The sequence below is a fragment of the Gracilinanus agilis genome, chromosome 2 (assembly GCF_016433145.1).
Source record: "Gracilinanus agilis isolate LMUSP501 chromosome 2, AgileGrace, whole genome shotgun sequence".
NCBI classification, from domain to species: domain Eukaryota; kingdom Metazoa; phylum Chordata; class Mammalia; order Didelphimorphia; family Didelphidae; genus Gracilinanus; species Gracilinanus agilis.
The window spans coordinates 281,449,991-281,469,505 of NC_058131.1; the positions used below are offsets into that span (position 1 = coordinate 281,449,991).

Consider the following 19,515-nt stretch of genomic DNA (forward strand, 5'->3'; position numbering starts at 1 on the left):
AACACACCAGCTACCTACATTCATAAACAAGAGGAATGAATAACACCATTCACTGAAATGATGAAAAATAATCACTGGGAATGATTTGACTGTTACTATGCCCACTAGGAGACCCTCTTCATTCCTTTCCCCATGATAACAAACAATTACAATTTCCAATTCAAGTATACCTCTATACTGCCCCCTCCCATTCGGGAGCTGAAATCACTGCGCACGCCTCGGAAGTCGGCTTGATCCTTTTCTCGGATAATCTCTAGTACCATTTCCCTTGCTTGCTGCATAAATATAGAAATAACAAATGCATCAAGAAAGCAGGACATACGGCATGAATATCTGTTCAGTGTCTTGATAGTCTTTCCCAGTCACTGTTCAAACAGCTTGCTAGGGATTTGAAATGAGGAAATGTGATTTAGTACTGTGCTTTGGGGTGGGGGTGTAGATGGAGGGGGTGGGTAAGAAAGAGAAGCAGATACCTCTTAGACCTGGGGACAAATGAATCATTCCTTTTATTGTCCAAAGCTATGATTCAATCTAGCTAGATTAAAAAATCCATTTGGCCTAATTTATGACTGCAAATTCTTCTAAGAAAGTGTTTTTGACACTAACTACTTACAGTTTCAGAATGGTTTTCTGAAACATCTTATTTCAGGAAGATTCCTATGGAATGGAAAACATCATTGTGGGGATATGTATAACACAGCAATGACTTTGAGTACAGAAGAAACAAAACTTTAGGAATTTGAAAAGAATTTCTTGTTAACAAGAATACATCCAAAATGAAAAAAAAAAAAAAAAGTAATCAGATACATTTCAATTACTAATTGGAAAGCCTAAGGTAATTGACTGCAGCTACTACAAATCCTAATAAAAAATACAGTAGAACTTTGATTACAAGGATTTAGCTATATTAAAGGCTAAATTTTGTTCTCACTACTCACCAGATGACACAAAGTAGAAGCACAATTTACCTTTAAATTTGTGTTTGTTTCCCAACACCTGTGTTTTAAAAGGGTCACATTGTAATACAATGATTACTCCTTGATATAGCTTCTGAGTGCCCAAACCAAAAACTTGGAATAAATTTAGTTCCATTAAAAAATGTTTAAGGCAGTTACATTTTTTTGTTGTTGTTGCAAATTTATGCAATATTGACAATACATATATAACCCAGTTCAAACTGCTTATCAGCTCCGGGAAGGGGGAGGGAAGGGAGACAATTTGGATCTTTTAACTTCAGAAAACTTATAATTATGGTAAAACAAAATATCTTAAAAAAATTTATGCAATCATAGTAAGATGAATTCTTTTATCTATAGATCTTAGGCTATCTTAGATATAATAATTAAAATGGAAGGTTCACACACGGAGGATGAGTTTAATGACATGAATTCTTAAGAAAGGAACTGTTTACATTATAAAAGCACTAACATCAATTTGGCCTTTCAGCACCCCATAATTTCCACTGGGCAGATACAGAATACAGCCTTAGGAGAATACATGTTTTTTTTTTTTTTTAATATCTTTTTATCTTTTTTTAAACCCTTAACTTCTGTGTATTGGCTCCTAGGTGGAAGAGTGGTAAGGGTGGGCAATGGGGGTCAACTGACTTGCCCAGGGTCACACAGCTGGGAAGTGTCTGAGGCCAGATTTGAACCTAGGACCTCCCGTCTCTAGGCCTGGTTTTCAATCCACTGAGCTACCCAGCTGCCCCCGAGAATACATGTTAGTTTACTAAAGAAGCAAAATTATAACTAGATGTAATCCAATGAAATAGCAAGCTTATTAATGAGACATCCCCCCCCCCTTTTTGTTAATATCTTATGAAACCAAGACAAGTAAAAGGCTCCTGACCCTAAATAGAATCTAAAGAAGGAAAGCAATTTATTTAGAGCTACTCAATATTGTTTTGCAACCATTATTGTAGTTACTGGTCTTGAGGAGAAACTATAGGTTTTATAAATCTCTGCTTAGTGGTGTCTCAAAGTGAACAAACTCATTAAGAGACTGGAGTGTTTCCACAAAACTGAAATACAATGCTCCCCAAAGAGAAAGAACCATGCGGCGACCTCTTGACATATCAAGATTAATAAAGTTAAAACTTCTGTTCTAAATAAAACAATTTCGTTGCTTCCTGAAGTGCTAATGGGCAGAAGTAACAAGAGTTAACCCCTAAGGAACAAGAACTCTGGTTTCTCCAACAAAATGCTACTTTGAAAAGCTGCTTTGTTCTCTGTGAAGGTCAGTCAGCTTTCCTCATTTCTATGCCAAAAGATTCAAGAAGGGGAGAAACCAAATTAAGAATCTTCCTTGAACTTCAGATCAGACTCATTTTACTATTTAGTAACTAAACACCTGGTTTTGCTGCTATCAGATGTTATGTTACTGTATTGCCTATAGATGCTTATTCAATCGTAAAGTAATATGTTACTCACATCCTCAAAACCTAAATAAACTACTTGGCTTTGCTCTCTTTTATGGTCAAAGAATATGCAACCGTAGCCTTAGCTTACAAATATCTACCATTGGTTACAAGGAAGATTGGACATGGGAACAAGAAACAAATCCATTTTAAATACCAGAAAAACTAATGAAAGTTTGTGCCTTGCTGCCACAGGGTCAGCAGGGGTTGTCTTTGTCTTATGATGCACAGAACATTGTTAATTTTTTTTCCCACAACTAAACCTTCAAACCCAATATGAAAGACCAGATTAAAATGGATAAACTGAATTATCTATTTCCAAAGACAGTTAGTTTAGTACTACAAAAGGAGTATTTTCACCTCGTATTTGTATAATACTTTGAATCTTTTCACATATGTAATGTAATATTTATAAAAGAGAGAATTGAAACATAAAAAAATATGAGTTAAAGCAATTTAGTTGTGTTTCATCCCTGCATAATAAACTTCACATTAAAAGGTTTACCTGTACTTTGAATGGGTCTCCAGTAATACGAAGAGGTTTGTCTGCTCCAGTGGGCAAAGGACCATCTTGGATCATTATCATTTTCACACCTGTCCGTTCCTATGAAGAACATACAGCATGGAAACAATCTTTCTTGGGGGTCAACGGTAATAATAATGGCTTAAATTTATATAGTACTATGAAACTTTATAAAATACTTTCCTCACTATATCTCTGGGTGTTAGGGTCATGCCAATATTTCCATTTCCATTTTATAGATGAGGAAACTAAGGGCCTTGAGAGATTAAGTAACATGCTCAAAGAAAATACTAGAGATGATGACTGAATCTGGGTCTTCTGATCCTAAATCAAGTGCTCTTTTCACTAAACAATTATGCCTCTCCTGAATAATTAACATGTAAAATAGGCATTAACTTTACCACTGACGCAACATTTAGAGCTTTGGTAATCAACTTTTGTTCAGTGTGAATACAGAAATGTTGCTTTTTCTAGACAGCTTTCAAGTATAACATTCAAGACTGTGATAAGTCAAATTACATCTAAAAGACTTTTGATGTTTGTCCTTTCCCTAGGACATCTAGAAGATATATATGTGCAAGATTAATCTGTGGTATCTGCTGAACATCAACATATAAAAGTGTTATTAAATATAGCCAATACAAATGAACTCCAATTTTCCTCTTATATATATTAGGAGTCCAGTGATATTCTAGCCACCATGAAAAAGCCTACCACATGGGGTACCTATAAGGCTCAGTGGATAGAGTACCAGGCCTCAAGAGAGGAAGTCCTGGACTGGTCTCAGGCACTTCCTAGCTGTGTGATGCTGGGCAAGTCACTCAACCCCAGTTGCCTAGCCCTTACTGCTCTTCTGCTTTGGAACTAATGCTTAGTGTCGATCCTAAGACAGATGGTAAGGGTTTTTTTTTTTAAAAGGAAAAGAAAAAAAATCTTCTAGATAGAGATGAAGGTGGAATGGTATTCTAAGAACTCAAACTACATCATAAAGCATAAGTCAACAAAATCACCTGGTGGTAGTAAAGAAAATATTTGAAAGGTAGGTCAATAGAGCAGACTAGGTAAGGGAGAACCGAAGACAATAGAATTAAATCACCAAAATCACCAAGTGTTTGATGAACCTTAAAACATAAAATATTTAGAAAAGAACTCAATTTGATAAATAAAAATTGTTGGGAAAGTTGGAAAGCAGTATGGCAGAAACTGGGATCAGACTTAACACCTCACACAATATTTTACAATATATTTGAAAACAGATACATGTCTTTAACATTAAAGAACATATTGTAAAAATTGTAGGAAAAAAAACCAGATTATATACCTCTCATAGCTATGGGTAGGAGATGTATTCTTAACCCCAAGTAAGAGATATAAGCAATTTCAAAAGTTAAAGGAAATAACTTTGATTATATAAGACTAAAAAGCATCTGTACTAATGCATCTAGAATAGGGATCAAAGTGGGTGAATGGGGGAAAAAAATCTTTGTATCAAAATTCTCACAAGGATTTGGTACCCAAGACATATAAATAATTAACAATATGCAGAAAACCAATAGCTATTCCCCAATAGAAAGAATGATTCAAATCACTAATATGAGAAAAACAAACCAAAACAAGTCTTGAGGTTTCACCTCATATCCTGATGGCAAATATAATAAAAAAATGGGAAAAGTTAATATTGGAGAGATGGTGGGAATATAGGTATAAGGGTTCATTGATGGAAAAGCTGTGAATTGGTACAACTATTCTGGAAAACAATTTGCAAGTATGTAAATAAAGTGACAAAAATGCCCATATCCTTTGACTTAGAGATTCCATTTCTGAGCTTATATGTTACAGCCTAAAGAGGCCACTGATAAGAATTAAATCCACATATATACCAAAATATTTGTAGAAGCACTTTTTGTGATATCAAATTATTAACAAGGTACTCATCAATTGAGGAATGGCCAAACATACTGAGGTATATGATTATATTGGAATGTTATTGAGCTATAAGAAATGATGAATGGGATGAATATAGAGAAGCATGGAAAGTCTGACATGAAATGATACACTGTTACAGAAATATATTCACAAGGACTACAACAATGTAAATGGAGAGAACCAACACAAAAACAAAAATCAAGTGAATGTTACACAGTTAATAAAGAACATGTATGCCTCAAAAGAAGAGATATTCTCTTCCAACCCAACCCTTTGCTGAGGTGGGAAGTCCATAGGTATTATACAATGTATGTGGTTTTGGATATTTTCAATGCACTGACTGTGCTGGTTTTTTCCTCTTTTTTTTTTCTTTATGTCTTTTAAAAAAACAGAAAAACCAAAAAAACTTTTTCTTAAAAAAAAAAAAAAAATCTACAAGTAAGAAGGCAGAGTGGCTTTATAGAAACATTTTCTGAGAAAGGAATACTTTTCTGGATTTAAGGTCACATACCTGTAATTGCTTTATTGTTTCTCCTCCTTTGCCAATGACTAGTCCTACTTTAGATGCTGGGATGAGAATTTCCTGGATTGTGTTATTTCCATCTACATCATTATGAAATCCAGGTCCATTCCGACAGCGATCAACAATTTGTCCCAATAGTCGCTTGGCTTGTCTTTGGGGGAAGATCAAAAGAGAATCATCATTAAAAAAAATAGTCTGTGTAATAGAGAAAAAGAAAAGAGCAACTAGAATAGAGGGAAAAGAAGGAAGTCAAAGTAGGAAATATAAAAAAGAGAGAGGAAGAAAAGAGTAAGATTATTAATGTGATTATTATTAATATGATTCATTCCTAAATTTAAAATTTCTTTTTAATTCATTTAACTACTTTGACTTCTTTAGTGAAGTTAGGAACCACCAGCTTGGTTTTTTGTAGTGAGAAAAGGAAGCCATGTCTGTTTGTTGTGTGTCTATTCTTTTTAGTCACCTAACAGTTACTTAACAGTCTGGCTAGAAAGATCAGCTAAGAAAACTGAACTATCTTCCAACATGTTATATTTATGTGTTGCTCACTACTCTGAAACAAGAATTTAGAGAAGAGCCCAGTTAATAGAGTATTAAGATGGGGGGAGAAGGGGGACATAAAATTTGGGTTTTCTTCTAATTGCTAGTGTTGGATCAGTTGTCTGACCTAAACTTTTAGTGCTAAGAACCTGTATGTTGGCTCTCTCTTCATGTCTTCCTCAAACACAGCTTCTTTTTAATATTTTGCTTCTGTTCTGGGCTAATGCTGTAAGAAAAATGTCTTGCTGTTAGGAAAACCATATTATTTGCCCTATAATGTGTACTCGCCAGTGACACTTATTCTGGGTCACTGCTTGTAACACTCTAAAAGTAAATTTAAACTTTTCTATGAATCTGTGAGCAAAGGAAATAATAAACCACTCTGCCTACAGAGAGACATAATCTGGAACCCACCTCTGTCCGCAAACATATATCTGTAGACTGAGAATTATATATACACACAAACTCACAGAGTAGAAGCAGAAAAAGAACAGAGAAACACAGGAGACAGAAGATCAAGTTAAGAAACAGGAGACCAAGAAAGAGAGGGAACAGAAGAGAGGAGAAAAGAAGGAGGGAGTGAAGGGGGGGGGGGGAGAGAGAGAAAGAGAGAAAGAGAGAGAGAGAGAGAGAGAGAGAGAGAGAGAGAGAGAGAGATTCCCCAAATTAGCATAACTCTTTTTCCACAATGATCTTCAGTTCCATGAGACTGAAAACTGGTGTCTGTGAAGTTTGGTTACTTGTAACTGGAATGAAAAGCAGTTCTTTTTCTTAAAGCTACTATCGGCCCTTACTTCTGCTGCTCCTCCCCAATTCTAGACTATCCAGATAGTCCTCCAAACAAAACAGGAAATCACAGGGATCCAAATTCATTTGGATCAAAAAGAGGCAACAGGATTGATCTCAGAGTACAGAATGGAAGCCATGATGCTATGCAATGTCCCCTAAATAATTTCAAAACAATTTTTCAGGTTAAAGTACCATACTANAGAAAGAGAGAGAGAGAGAGAGAGAGAGAGAGAGAGAGAGAGAGAGAGAGAGAGATTCCCCAAATTAGCATAACTCTTTTTCCACAATGATCTTCAGTTCCATGAGACTGAAAACTGGTGTCTGTGAAGTTTGGTTACTTGTAACTGGAATGAAAAGCAGTTCTTTTTCTTAAAGCTACTATCGGCCCTTACTTCTGCTGCTCCTCCCCAATTCTAGACTATCCAGATAGTCCTCCAAACAAAACAGGAAATCACAGGGATCCAAATTCATTTGGATCAAAAAGAGGCAACAGGATTGATCTCAGAGTACAGAATGGAAGCCATGATGCTATGCAATGTCCCCTAAATAATTTCAAAACAATTTTTCAGGTTAAAGTACCATACTAACACCAGTAAAATGAGATTCAATTTGAACATCCCAATAGTGAATTCTTTAGCATGGAAAACTGTTTAAACTTGTGTTGTGCATACCCTGAAAATCTAGTTCATAAAGGAGGTATCAAGTTAGCCATGAGAAATTCAGCACAGACTTCATGACACTCTATGTATGGTAGCAGAGAAATGCCCATAGTATGGCAACCCCAAAATTTGTATACATCAGCACTTGCTGGTTGTGGTTTAGTAACACAGCATCAATTAACAGTGTTTAGTAACAGTTCTGCCCTTCCATTTCTCCCCTCTTTAGGGAAGGGGGAAGAAAAGTAAAAGGAAAAAGTAAACAAAATTAACTTACTCAATACTTTCTGGGGTTCCGGTAAGTACACAGGGCCTCTCTGGAATCCCAGAACTCTCTATAAGAAGAATCAAGAAGATAAGGTGTATTGGTGGGCGCCTGGCAACTAAGCATCTTTATTACTGTGTACAGATTTAGTTTCTGTGCTTGGTTATCTAAGGCAGCCTCAAAAATCCCAGGCTCTTGGTAAAGAGTCTACATTTTCATATGGAGTTGGGATATTAATCTGGCAGTTTAGTTTTTTAACAAAGAAAATCTAGAGCACTCAGTAAATATTTGAGTCAGCACTAGTTATTATTATTCTTAGCTCCCCTTCTCTCACAGTGTGATATGTGGTTATGTCACTTGATTAGCATGGTTAAGTGGAATGCCCACTGTCCTTAGTGGGGACTGGGTTATAAATCCTCCTTTTGATGTTTACTACCTGCATAACTTTGGTTAAGTTGCTTAACTTCCCAGGGCTTCAAAGACCTCTGAAGGTCCTTTTAGATTTAGTTTTGTGATCCTATGATAATTTTATTCCTCAATTTTCCCATTTATAATGGGCATAATGACAGTTTGCGACACCTGACGAAAAGCCCAATGAGTTGCATAGCAGTTATCACAAATACTAATTGCATAAATATCTGACAAACAGATAAAGGGGACTATTTCTGGGACACTGTATAATGAATATTCAGTCTTTTAACAACCAACATATTAGGTATACTTTTGTTTCATTAAGTCATTAAGTACACTGATATGCTTACACGGTACTTCAAATTCATATCTTGTACAATTAAATTGAAGTCTTCCTCCAGGATAAAGATGAAAAGAGTAATCTATGCAAGAACATGATTTCTATCTAAGGTAGTAGCTAACAAAAAAATCTTAAAATATTATAACAAATATTTTGTTTCAATAACAAAGACACACTCCTCTATTCAATTTTCTATCCCTATTGCCATTTACCTATTATATTAATCAGATCTAAACCCAAATTATATCATAAAGAAAAGACACTTTTAGGAATTGTCTTCTGCCCCAATATCAGGAACTGGGTAAGACACAAAGATAAGTAGCACAAAAGTCTGTATGGCTCATAAGGAACTTAGGATCCAGTAGTGGGCTAAGCAAGCATAAAATTCTAATACAAGGCAGGATGTGATAAACAACAGAGGGATATAAAGAATGTATGGCATACTACCAAGAACCTATCTGCAACAAAACAGTTAAAAAGGTATTACTGAAATCTGTTTGATATGGGCCAATATGGATGAAATACTAACACTGTCTACAAGAATGACGAAAATTGGTGGTCTAGACCAGTGATCTTCACAGTTCTGTAACTCACTAGGAGTAACACTTGCCATCATCAGTAACCCAAAAGACCATATAACTCCCTTATGCCCTGGAGTCAGGCAAAATACTCTTAATAGAGATCTTAGAAGTCGAAGAATTCAGGTTGCACACCAAAGTACCATGGGTCTACTTTGTGTTACATTCTAGAAAATAAGAGTCAAATAAGATTTACTTTCACTAGATTCTTTTCTTCTATTCTACTTGCAAAACCAGGACAATGATAAATATTGCCTTTGTTTTCTGTTTGGGAAAAAATCTATCTCCCTGAGCTTCAGGGAAGGGCTTTGATCAAGAACTTAAAAATTCTAAGTAATAAGCTATTAAGATGATAAATTGGTGTAACTTTAAGATAAGCACACATAGGGCCAGGGCCATAAGAAAGAAAAACTCTTACCTGGTGCAATCTGAATCTTGCAACCAGATTCTGCTTGAATCCGTGAAATCTGCTCACCACCCCTGCCAATAACTGAAACAAGGTTGAACAGGGTCAGAACTTGCTACCCCCCATCCTGACTTTTCCCTAGTAATCAGCATCTACTTTTTAGTTTTCTTTGGGGCTCAGAGTAAAAGAGGGTTGGGAATTGATTCAATTACTAAGGTCTCTTTCCCATTCTAACATTCCATGAACTCATGAATTTAAGAGAAAAGCAGTCTTGCTTCTAAATTATACTATGTTGGGATATCCATTTAAGCCACTTTAGCCAAAATAATTTCGGAGAGTTTTTTGGTTTTGATCCAGTTTTTCTACAATCAGGTGAAAGAGTACAACATAACCCTCCAATTCCAAGTCTATCATGTCCTGTACCATGAAGTAACTGGTGTAGAAGTCACCAAATAACAGGTTAGTTTCAGAAAAGGCAACATATCTGATCTGTCAGACATTAAAGTAAATGTTTATTCCTTAAGAAGGTAAAAGTGATGAGTAAATGCTTAGGAAATCAGCAATCCAGATACTTACTGAACCCAACCATTTTATCAGGCACTTTGAATTCTTCTGTTATTACCGCCCTAAAAAGGAGTAAGATTTCAAGTCAATATAATGAAAAATTCTGCTACATCTTTCATTCTCTATCTTCTCTTAAACTGACAATATCAATAGGCCTAGAGTTTCAAACAAAATCACATCAGTTTTGACAATGATCCTAAAATCATAATAAATCACCCAGATGAAGCATCTAGTCTCCTATCACTTGAACTGAAAAAAAGTACCCAGTCAGCTACTATTCTCACCATTACAGGTGACTACTGTACCAACTTATTCAAATTATCAAACCTCTTTTAATTGATATTTTAAAAAATGTTTAATCTGAATATTTCCTGTTGCTGCCTAACTCTCACATGTTTTGCTTTGCCCACTTTGACTAATAAGAGCAACTAGTCCCGGGGAGCAGCTGGGTAGCTCAGTGGATTGAGAGCCAGGCCTAGACATGGGAGGTCCTGGGTTCAAATCTGGCCTCAGACACTTCCCAGCTGTGTGACCCTGGGCAGGTCACTTGACCCCCATTGCCCACCCTTAAAAAAAAAAAAAAAAAAAAAAAAAAAGAGCAACTAGTCCCTGAAAACTTAATAACATTCTTTTACTTACTGGGTGACCTTTGCACTTCTCTGGCACTTTTCTGCAGATCCAAGAAACACCATTTTACTTTTCTACATATGCCTTGTTTTTCAAACTTTTCACTGCTCTTTGGCCTCCTTCCAATTTATCTCCGTCTTTTAAAGTATAAGGCCCCAAACTGAACATAGTTTTCCAACTGAGGTCTAATCAGTGTTGAGTAGAAAGGAATAATTACCTTACTCATTTTCTAAGCACTCCTGTTAAAAAGCACCCAATCTAGTCATCAGTCCCCCTCCTCCTTTGGAAGATAAGTATTGCACTGACTCAAATTAACCAACAGGAGTACTTCCTAACTTCCCATACACCATATTATGGACAATATCCAATTTGCCCAACACCCTGGAAAGCAATTAAATCTAAACATTTACCTTAGGAGGAAGCTAAATGCAGATAGTTAGGGAAAAACACCCAAAAAACAAAAAAACTAGCATTTTTAAACACCACATACATAGCTGGATTTTTAACCACCATGGAAAGAATTGAATAAAGTACATATTTTTGTGAAAAGTCCTATGCTTAAAAGAAATGAAATAGGGTAAAAAGCACTTCCCATTAGATAGCTGTGATAAAAACACAGGGAGAGACTCTTCTGTTGTAATGCACATCCTTAGCTTTGTAGATACATAAAGGCATTCCTGGCATTTATGTAGACTCTTTGAAAATAAGCAATTCTAGGCCTTCCGATTATTTTTGAAACATTAATGCTAAGAGTAAGTTTCACGAATATATTAAAAGATATTGTTTTCTTTCACATTAGGCTTTGTTCCAATGGGGAAGCTAATGCTAACTATGAACATGCATTCCCAAGTAAAGTCAGGAGGTTACAGCTAAAGTAAATGTTTATATGGTACAAATAAATTCTCTGTATTACTGGGTTTTACCTAGGAAAAAAAACAAACCCAGTTATATTGATGCGGAAAATTCACATGCTTTTTCTAGAATCTTCCTTGCATAATTTTGGCTCTGGGCTTCCTTGTGACGTGCAAGGTCACAACAAAAATATTGGGTCAATATAAAGAATAAATAGATCAGAAATGGATGTAAATATTTTTTACCAGTATAGTTCTAGTTAATGAGAATGCTCTAGGGAAGTTGGTCATTTTCATCTAAAAAATCTCAATTGTTAATTGTTAATGGTTTCTTCGATTAAGTATTTTAAAACCTAGCAAAGATGAAACTTTCTTATAAGAGTTTGCTCATCAGTGGTAGTTAACAACTTAAAGTCTTTGTAACATTTCTTTATAATACTCTAAATCATAATTAAATGTTGGTGTTACAGAACAAAAATAACCACATTTTTGGCTTTTCATGTTATGGTAAGATCACTAAATCCTATGTCACACAATTTGATACAACAGAAAAGACCTTGTGATATAGTAAGGTACTTTAAAATGGAATCCTGAATATGTATTTTTAATTTCTTTTTTAGAATTAATATACTTCTTACAAACAATACACATTTCTGGCTAATAAAATTTCTTTTTTAGGTATGAAAAGCATCATAAAAATGATTCCAGTAAGCCTCAATGCTTTAGGGAAGCATGCAGAGGGCATTTATTAAAGAAATTGAAGGAGAGAAGAGCTAAGTGACTATTTACTTAATGTCACTTGTTATGTCCCTACCAGTAGAACATACCCACTTCCATGCAATATCCACTGAACTTGCCTGTCTACTATGAGTATTATCTTTTATCACTTATTCCACTTATTCTTAGGTGGATAAAGATTTCTAAAGAACTGGAAAAACCTAAAAATTCAAGAAGATAATTTGATATTTCTTTTTTTTAATTTGATGTAAAATAAGGAGAAAGAAAATATCTAATATTCTGATTTTTAAAAATAATTTTGCATATAACATCTAAATTTTAAGCACTAAAAACCATTAAATTTATCCTTTTAGTCTTTTAGGAAGTTTTAGAAATGGTTATTATTTTTTAAAAATCCTAAACTTCAGCCTTAAAGAAATCTAGTCTACAGTTTTCCACATTCTCAACCTCTGACTTTCTAACACTCCAGTACAGATGGCGGATCAATAAACAATTAGAATTAATCAATAAATAATAAAACATAACCCACTGCTTACCTTTGATGTACCAGGGCCCCTAACTGGTTACCTACTGTGGCAAAGAGAAAGAGAAAAGAAAAATCAAAGCATTAGCACGGATAAACTAACTTCATCCCCATACAAGTTCTTATCATTTAAAAAAAATACAGAGAAAGAAAGAAAAGCAAACAGTAATTTAGGCTCAGTGGCTGAAATGAATGAGTTATATGATATGAAACAGGAGGGGATGTCTCGATCAACACAGTTTATAACCCAGTGTCCAGCTGAACACAGGATAAGAAATTGATCTGTGTATGTCCATGCTGAGAGTCATGGGAGAAAATCCTTCTTGCCCAAATCCTTCAAACTCACCATCTCCTTCATGCTCTTAATTTAAACCCAGTGTAAGGAGGAGAGGATAAGTTTTTAAGCCACATATAAAGATTTAGCCTCATTCAAGGCATTATTAAAGATCATTCAATGACAGCTGCAGTCACTATGGACATATGTATATATTCCTTTTGTGTTTGCTCTAATTCTTCCATTAGATGATAAGCTCCATAGGGGCAGGATCTGTGCCTTATGCTTCCTTTTTACTTCCTAGAGACCCTTACACCATGCTTTAGAACACAGTAGGACATATACTAAATGCTTTAGACTAATAAACTATCATTCAAATTCACTTAAGATGAAAACAAAAATAACTGGGTTAACCTTCTTGTCACTACAACAATCCTTTAATCAAGTTTTTCCTGAAAGCATTTCAGCCACTCCTTATGTTGTGGTCAGTTGGCAATTTCTTGTTTTTCTAGCTACACGCAAAAAAACAAAACAAAAACCCCCATAAAAACCAAAACCATTTGGTTTTTTCAACCTGAGCAAAAGTAGATGTCTTATCCAACACATGAACTTAGAAAACATAAAACCCAACCATATTATTACAAAGCAACAATCTAAAGTTTACATCTAATTAAATAAGAATTCAGAAACAGGACTTTCGGGAAATGATTACAGACAGAATAAAGACAAATGAGGAAGGGCATTGACATCTAAAATCCAAGGCTCTCAAATGATATTTCTACAGTATGAAATTAACTCTCAGTCTTTGATTTAAAATTAAGAAAAGATTATGGCTTTAGAAGAAAAGTAAAATGCACAAATAAATAAATGTAGCTAGAGAGTCAAAACTATTTTCTCTCAGTAAATCCTTAAATAACAATCTCAATAAAACATCAAGATTATAAATAATATGTACTATAAAAATATGCCTATCTTAGGGATAAGAGAATTGCTGTTTTAATTGCTCTTAATTTGACCTTTTTCATAGTTCTGGTCTGAATATAAAATGTTCAGATTAGAATACTCATCAGCAGAAAAGGCAGATAGGGAAGGAATTGCTTAGATGGTATTCTCTGATGCCGATCCAATACAAAATGAAAGCCAGACAATTGCAAATTTAAAAAAGTATCAATCAACCAAGAAGCCCCTACTATGAGCCCAGCACTCTGCTAGGCTGAGGGGATATAACCACAAAGAATGAAACAATTCCCACAGGCAAAGTTCTTACACTTTAATGAAGACAACAAATGGGAATATAATATACACACATATATGTAAATACAGAAGAAAGATAAGGGAAAATGAGGAAGGAAAGTGTGTGTGGGGGGAAAGGTAGCCTGGGATGTATATCTTGATGGAAAAGGATTTTGTAAGGCTTTGCTGAGCAGGCAGTGCATTCTAGACACAAGGAATGACTAGCAGTGATCGGTAACCTTTTGAGCTTGTTGCATCAAAATTTGCCAAAAAAAAAAAAAAAAAAGAGAGAGAGAGAGAGAGAGAGAGAGAGAGAGAGAGAGAGAGAGAGAGAGAGAGCATAACTTGGGTGGTGTGTCACTTTGAGAAAAAAACAAAATTTCACTATATTTATAGTTTAAACAGCAAAAATGTATAATTTTAATATATAACTGTATTTAATAAACCAAAATAGGTAAATTAATACAGGTAGCATTGTCTATAGTGCACAGAGTGTCTACACTACACTACAGCAAATGTTTCATCCTCGGCATGCGGCCCCATACTTCTCTGTGTGAGGAACAAAGAGCCAAGCTGCACTGGGGTGGAGGTATTGGAAAGGGAGAGAATAATACACCATAAAGTAGAAAGATTGGTATAAGATTCTGAATTTTATCTCAACTTCAGAAGAGGATTATATCTACAGACAGTGATAGGTATATTAAGTCACAAATATGAATAATTTGTTTGGTAGGTCCCTCTCTAGCTGTGGCTAGAAGTTTCTATTAACTTATTTTCAAATCTATTTCCAGTATTTGTCTTTAAAGAAATCAATAGGAATTTATTAAAGGAAAAAGAAATAGTCATTTCAGAGTGAAAATATTTATTAAGTCTCAAGAGACTTGTTATATAGGCCTAGTTTTCCCAATAATGATAATAAAAATAATAACAACACCTTTCATAAAGTGCTTTACCAACATTCTATAACTCAGGTAGGTGTCATTTTGAATGACTATTTCTCTTTTCAAGGCTTTGCTTTTCACATCTATCAAATAGGGAAATGATGTTTATGGTTTTCTGATTCTCTTGATATGCCATCCAAAAGAACAACTTAGTTTAAGTTAAACCTGCTTAGTAGAGAAGAAAGTAAAGACTAAAACACAAGAGCATGACAAATCAAAACTATACACCAGAGAGCATAGCTAAGTGTTGATCCACAGGATCAGCTCCTGTCCCAATCAAAGTTAGTCATAAGCATGGACAATGAATTAAGAACAATGTTTTACGAAAGGTTTATTATAGCCAAAACAAGATGACCAATTCTGTCTTAGTTCACTTGCTTGATATTAGCAGTAAAAGTGGGCTTCTAATTTACAAACCATTCTAAATTTTGTACTCATCACCTTCTCATAGCCAAGTACACATGGTAAGTTTTATGGACACTATGATTTTGAATGTGTAACTGCTTAGCTGACAGATGCCTATAAATATTGAAAATAGAATCGCAGATACCATTTCACAAAGAAATGGAAAGTGTCTGTTTTTATACTGAAAGAAAAGAATGAAGTCTATGTTCAAGTTCAAAATCAGATTTAACAACTTGAGTTGATTCTCAAGAATGTCAAGTATCTTTTTTCTTCATGTAGATGGATGTAGACCAAGGCTGAAACATACAATTTAAAGTTTCATTCTTTCTGAGACATTCCCACTTAGCTCCTAAAAATGGAGACCAGTTGTTAGATGAGAAAAGGGTACTGGCACATGTTGAAGCACTGCAAACTAATAATTCCAGGCATAAGACATCTATCCATAGCCTTAATGATGGGGAGGAGGTCAAACTCTGGAGGCCATGCAATGTCCCCTTTCTCATCACATGCATAGATGCACCTATTGTGCACAATTTAACTGTAACTACAGTCATTTTACGGCCAAAAAAAAAAAAAAAAAAAAAAAAAAGAGCAAGAATGTTGAATAAAAATCAGTTCCAGTTCCTTCTAATGGTGTCTGCTGGTTGACAATATTTCATCTTGCTCTAAGGTTTACCTTAACTGAATTCTAGCATGTACACATCACTTATACATAGAAGCAGGTTTTTAATTGATTTTTCATCCTGTAAAGACAAGATCTATTACTTATGCTAAGAAAAGCACAATATCTACATAGAAAGTATACTCTCTATGTGAAATGTTCTCTTTAAGAGTCTTTTCATAGCTACGAGTAGGAGGCATTTCCTGAATCAAATATGGGAAAGATTATAAAAAAGATAATTCTGATTACATGAAATTGAAATGTTTCTTCAACAATAACATCAATGCTTTTAGGATAAGGGAAATAGTTCAATGGGAAAAAATATTTACAACAAATTTCTCATATAAGGGCTTATATTCAAGATATATAGACAGCTTAACAGATATAAAAAAAGACCAAAAGTCATTTCTCATTAGGTGAGTGACCAAAGGATAAGAACCAATATTTCTCAAAAGAAGAACTGTACACTATTAACAAAAATGCAAATCAAAATAACCCTGGGGTTTTGGCTGACACTCAGTAAATTGGCAAAGACAATAAAAGATAGGAATAGCCAATGTTGGAAGGGCTGGTAGAGCTATGAATTCGTATGACTATTTGGGAAAGCAATTTGGAATTATGCAAATACAGTGACCAAACTTTTCAATCAATTCAAATCAGTTCAAACCCTTTGATCCAGAGGTTCTACTACTAAGCAGACATATACCCTAAGGATGTAACTGATTATAAAAAAAATTAATACATATCTTTTGTGGTAGTGAATTACTGTAAACAAAGCAGAAGTTAATTGATTGTAGAATGGTTAAACAAACCATTACATAAATGAAATGGAATATTACTGTGCTATTAGATGACTATGGAGAAGTATGGACAGATGACAAGAACTGATTGAGAATGAAGACAATAATATGCACAATGACAACAATGATGTAAATGGAAAATAATGTTGCAAAATCACATCCTTCAAGGAGCTATTTCTAATAGTAGTTTTTCCCACCTTTTTGCACTACTTTGTAAAGGTAGGAATTCCAAATTGGAGAAATTGAGTTTTTTTGTTTTTGATGTACCCACTGGTTATTTTTTTCTTCTGCCTCTTTTTCTTTTAAAAAATATTCTTCATTACATGGAATAGCTCTCTGGGAGCAGGGAAAGGGAGGGACAAATGAGGAAATTTAGGTGATGTAAAAACAAAAACAGCAATAAAAATATTTTTTAAAAAACAGTAAAATTTTAAGTCCAGAGATCAGTTGTAAATGTTTCACGGATATGAGCTGGGCTGGATAATTATTTTTCGCTTGTCAAAAAGCGCATTTTTTTCATCCCCAATAGGCAAAATGAAACTAGGATATAGGCCTATTTTTCTGTATCAAATTTAATAGCATTTTAAGAGGAAAACACACCAACTTCAGTGACCTACCCAAATTGAAAGGATTAAGGTTAGAGCTTGGCAAAACGCAACAGATTCAGAGAAAAAAAATCTTTTCTACCAAAACCTTGGATTCACTAGTCAAAGATCATAATTAGAATAAAACTTAATAACTGTATAGTGATTTGCAAATCCTGGATCTATTAAAAAAAAGTTGGTCTCAAAATACAAGTATTCTGTATTCTGAGAGTGAGTACTAGACTTCTTGGAAATTTGACAAATCCTTATTGTTTAATTTTCTTGTATGACCTTTATGTCCCTTTCTTTTAACATCCTATCACTTGATCTTCCCTCTATGGAATTAAAGGATAATTTGACTTCTTACCCAAGTTAGGATTCATGACTAGCAACTTCAGTGATTAAAGAATAACTGAGTCTGTCTGTCTGTCTGTCTGTCTCTCTCCTAAACTTTAATAGTCCCATTTGCCTGCTTCATTCAAATTTCCCACATTAAAAAAACTATGGTCTACCACAAATTCACACTATCTACCTTCAATTACGATCTTTTTTAGGGGTACCTAGGGAGTGCAGGAGTAAGAGTCAGGCCTAGAGATGGGAAATCCTGGGTTCAAATGTGGCCTCAGATACTCAGATAGCTGTGATACTGCAAGTCACATGAGCCCAGTTACCTCGCCTGTTCCGTCTTCTGCCTTGGAACTGAGAGCACCGATTCTAAGACAAAAGGCAAGGGGTTAGAGGTGGGGAAAAGATCTCTTACTCATTTCCTTAGTCCTCTTACTTGCTGTTCTAAACCTCCACCCTGATTCTAGCATGACTTTCACCCAACACTTTTATCTCCTAGTTTAGATACTGAAGTCATTTAGTAGGAGTGTGTTCATTTCCAATCTGCCCAATCTTAAAAATCACTTTATACCTGAATCCTCATTTTTCTCCCTAGTCTCAAAGAAAGGGTCTTCCCCGACCTTTTCTAAGGCTCTCTCCTCCACTTCAGTGCTTTCATGACACTATTTTGGGACTCACCTCTACCACCCTAAATTCAGACCAATCAAACTGGTCACCACTCTAGTTCAGAGACAGAAAGATAGGCAGCATAGCAGATGGTTGGGCAAGGAGTCAGAAGACTTGAATTTGAATCTTGCCTCAATGTAACCTGGGGCAAGGCATTTATTCTTATCAGTAAAATATCTTACAGGCAAAAAGGAAATATCAAAAGATCCAGTAGGACCCAATTTCTTCCAAGATAAAACAAACTCTTAAAGCCCTTCACAATCTGGCTCCAAATTATTTTTAGACTTATTTCATATTATTTTCTTTTCCCCCATCAATTTGCTCTGTGTTTCAATCTAACTGGTCTGCTTGGTACTCATTTTTTTTTTTTAATATTTTTAAACCCTTAACTTCTGTTTATTAGTTCCTTGGTGGAAGAGTGGTAAGGGTAGGCAATGGGGGTCAAGTGACTTGCCCAGGGTCACACAGCTGGGAAGTGCCTGAGGCTAGATTTGAACCTAGGACCTCCCATCTCTAGGCCTGGCTCTCAATCCACTGAACTACCCAGCTGCCCCCTTGGTACTCATTTTATTTGGCATTCTACCTCCCTCCCCCTATTGTTGCACAAGCATGCAATGCTCTCCTTAACCTCCCTTCCTTTTTGGAACCCCTAGATCCTTTCAAGACTCAGCCTGAGTTTCTACTTTTTCCTGATTTCTTCTTTTTTTAGTGCTCTTTCTCTGCCCCCATCCCAATAATTAAAAACAAAACAAAACAACTTACCTTCTGTTTTAGAATCAATATTAAGTATCATTTCCAAGACAAATGAGGAGTAAGGGCTAGGCAAATGGATTTAAGTGACTTGATCAGGGTCACACAGCTACTAAGTGCCTGATGTCAAATTTGCACCCGGGGCCCTTTCATCTCTAGGCATTGCTCCCTATCCAC

General features: G+C 35.2%; 1 protein-coding gene across 1 annotated transcript in view; it reads right to left on the minus strand.

Moving 5' to 3' along the window:
* Nucleotides 1–19,515, minus strand: part of FUBP3 (far upstream element binding protein 3) — a 73,486-nt gene that overhangs the window by 21,921 nt on the left and 32,050 nt on the right. Inside the window, exons 3-9 of the mRNA XM_044663979.1 lie at nucleotides 12,693–12,726; nucleotides 9,953–10,002; nucleotides 9,389–9,460; nucleotides 7,654–7,711; nucleotides 5,380–5,542; nucleotides 2,925–3,023; nucleotides 171–275 (exon numbers count right to left, since the gene is read on the minus strand). Coding sequence (XP_044519914.1) covers nucleotides 171–275; nucleotides 2,925–3,023; nucleotides 5,380–5,542; nucleotides 7,654–7,711; nucleotides 9,389–9,460; nucleotides 9,953–10,002; nucleotides 12,693–12,726 — 581 coding nt within the window. The remainder of the gene's footprint in view (nucleotides 1–170; nucleotides 276–2,924; nucleotides 3,024–5,379; nucleotides 5,543–7,653; nucleotides 7,712–9,388; nucleotides 9,461–9,952; nucleotides 10,003–12,692; nucleotides 12,727–19,515) is intronic.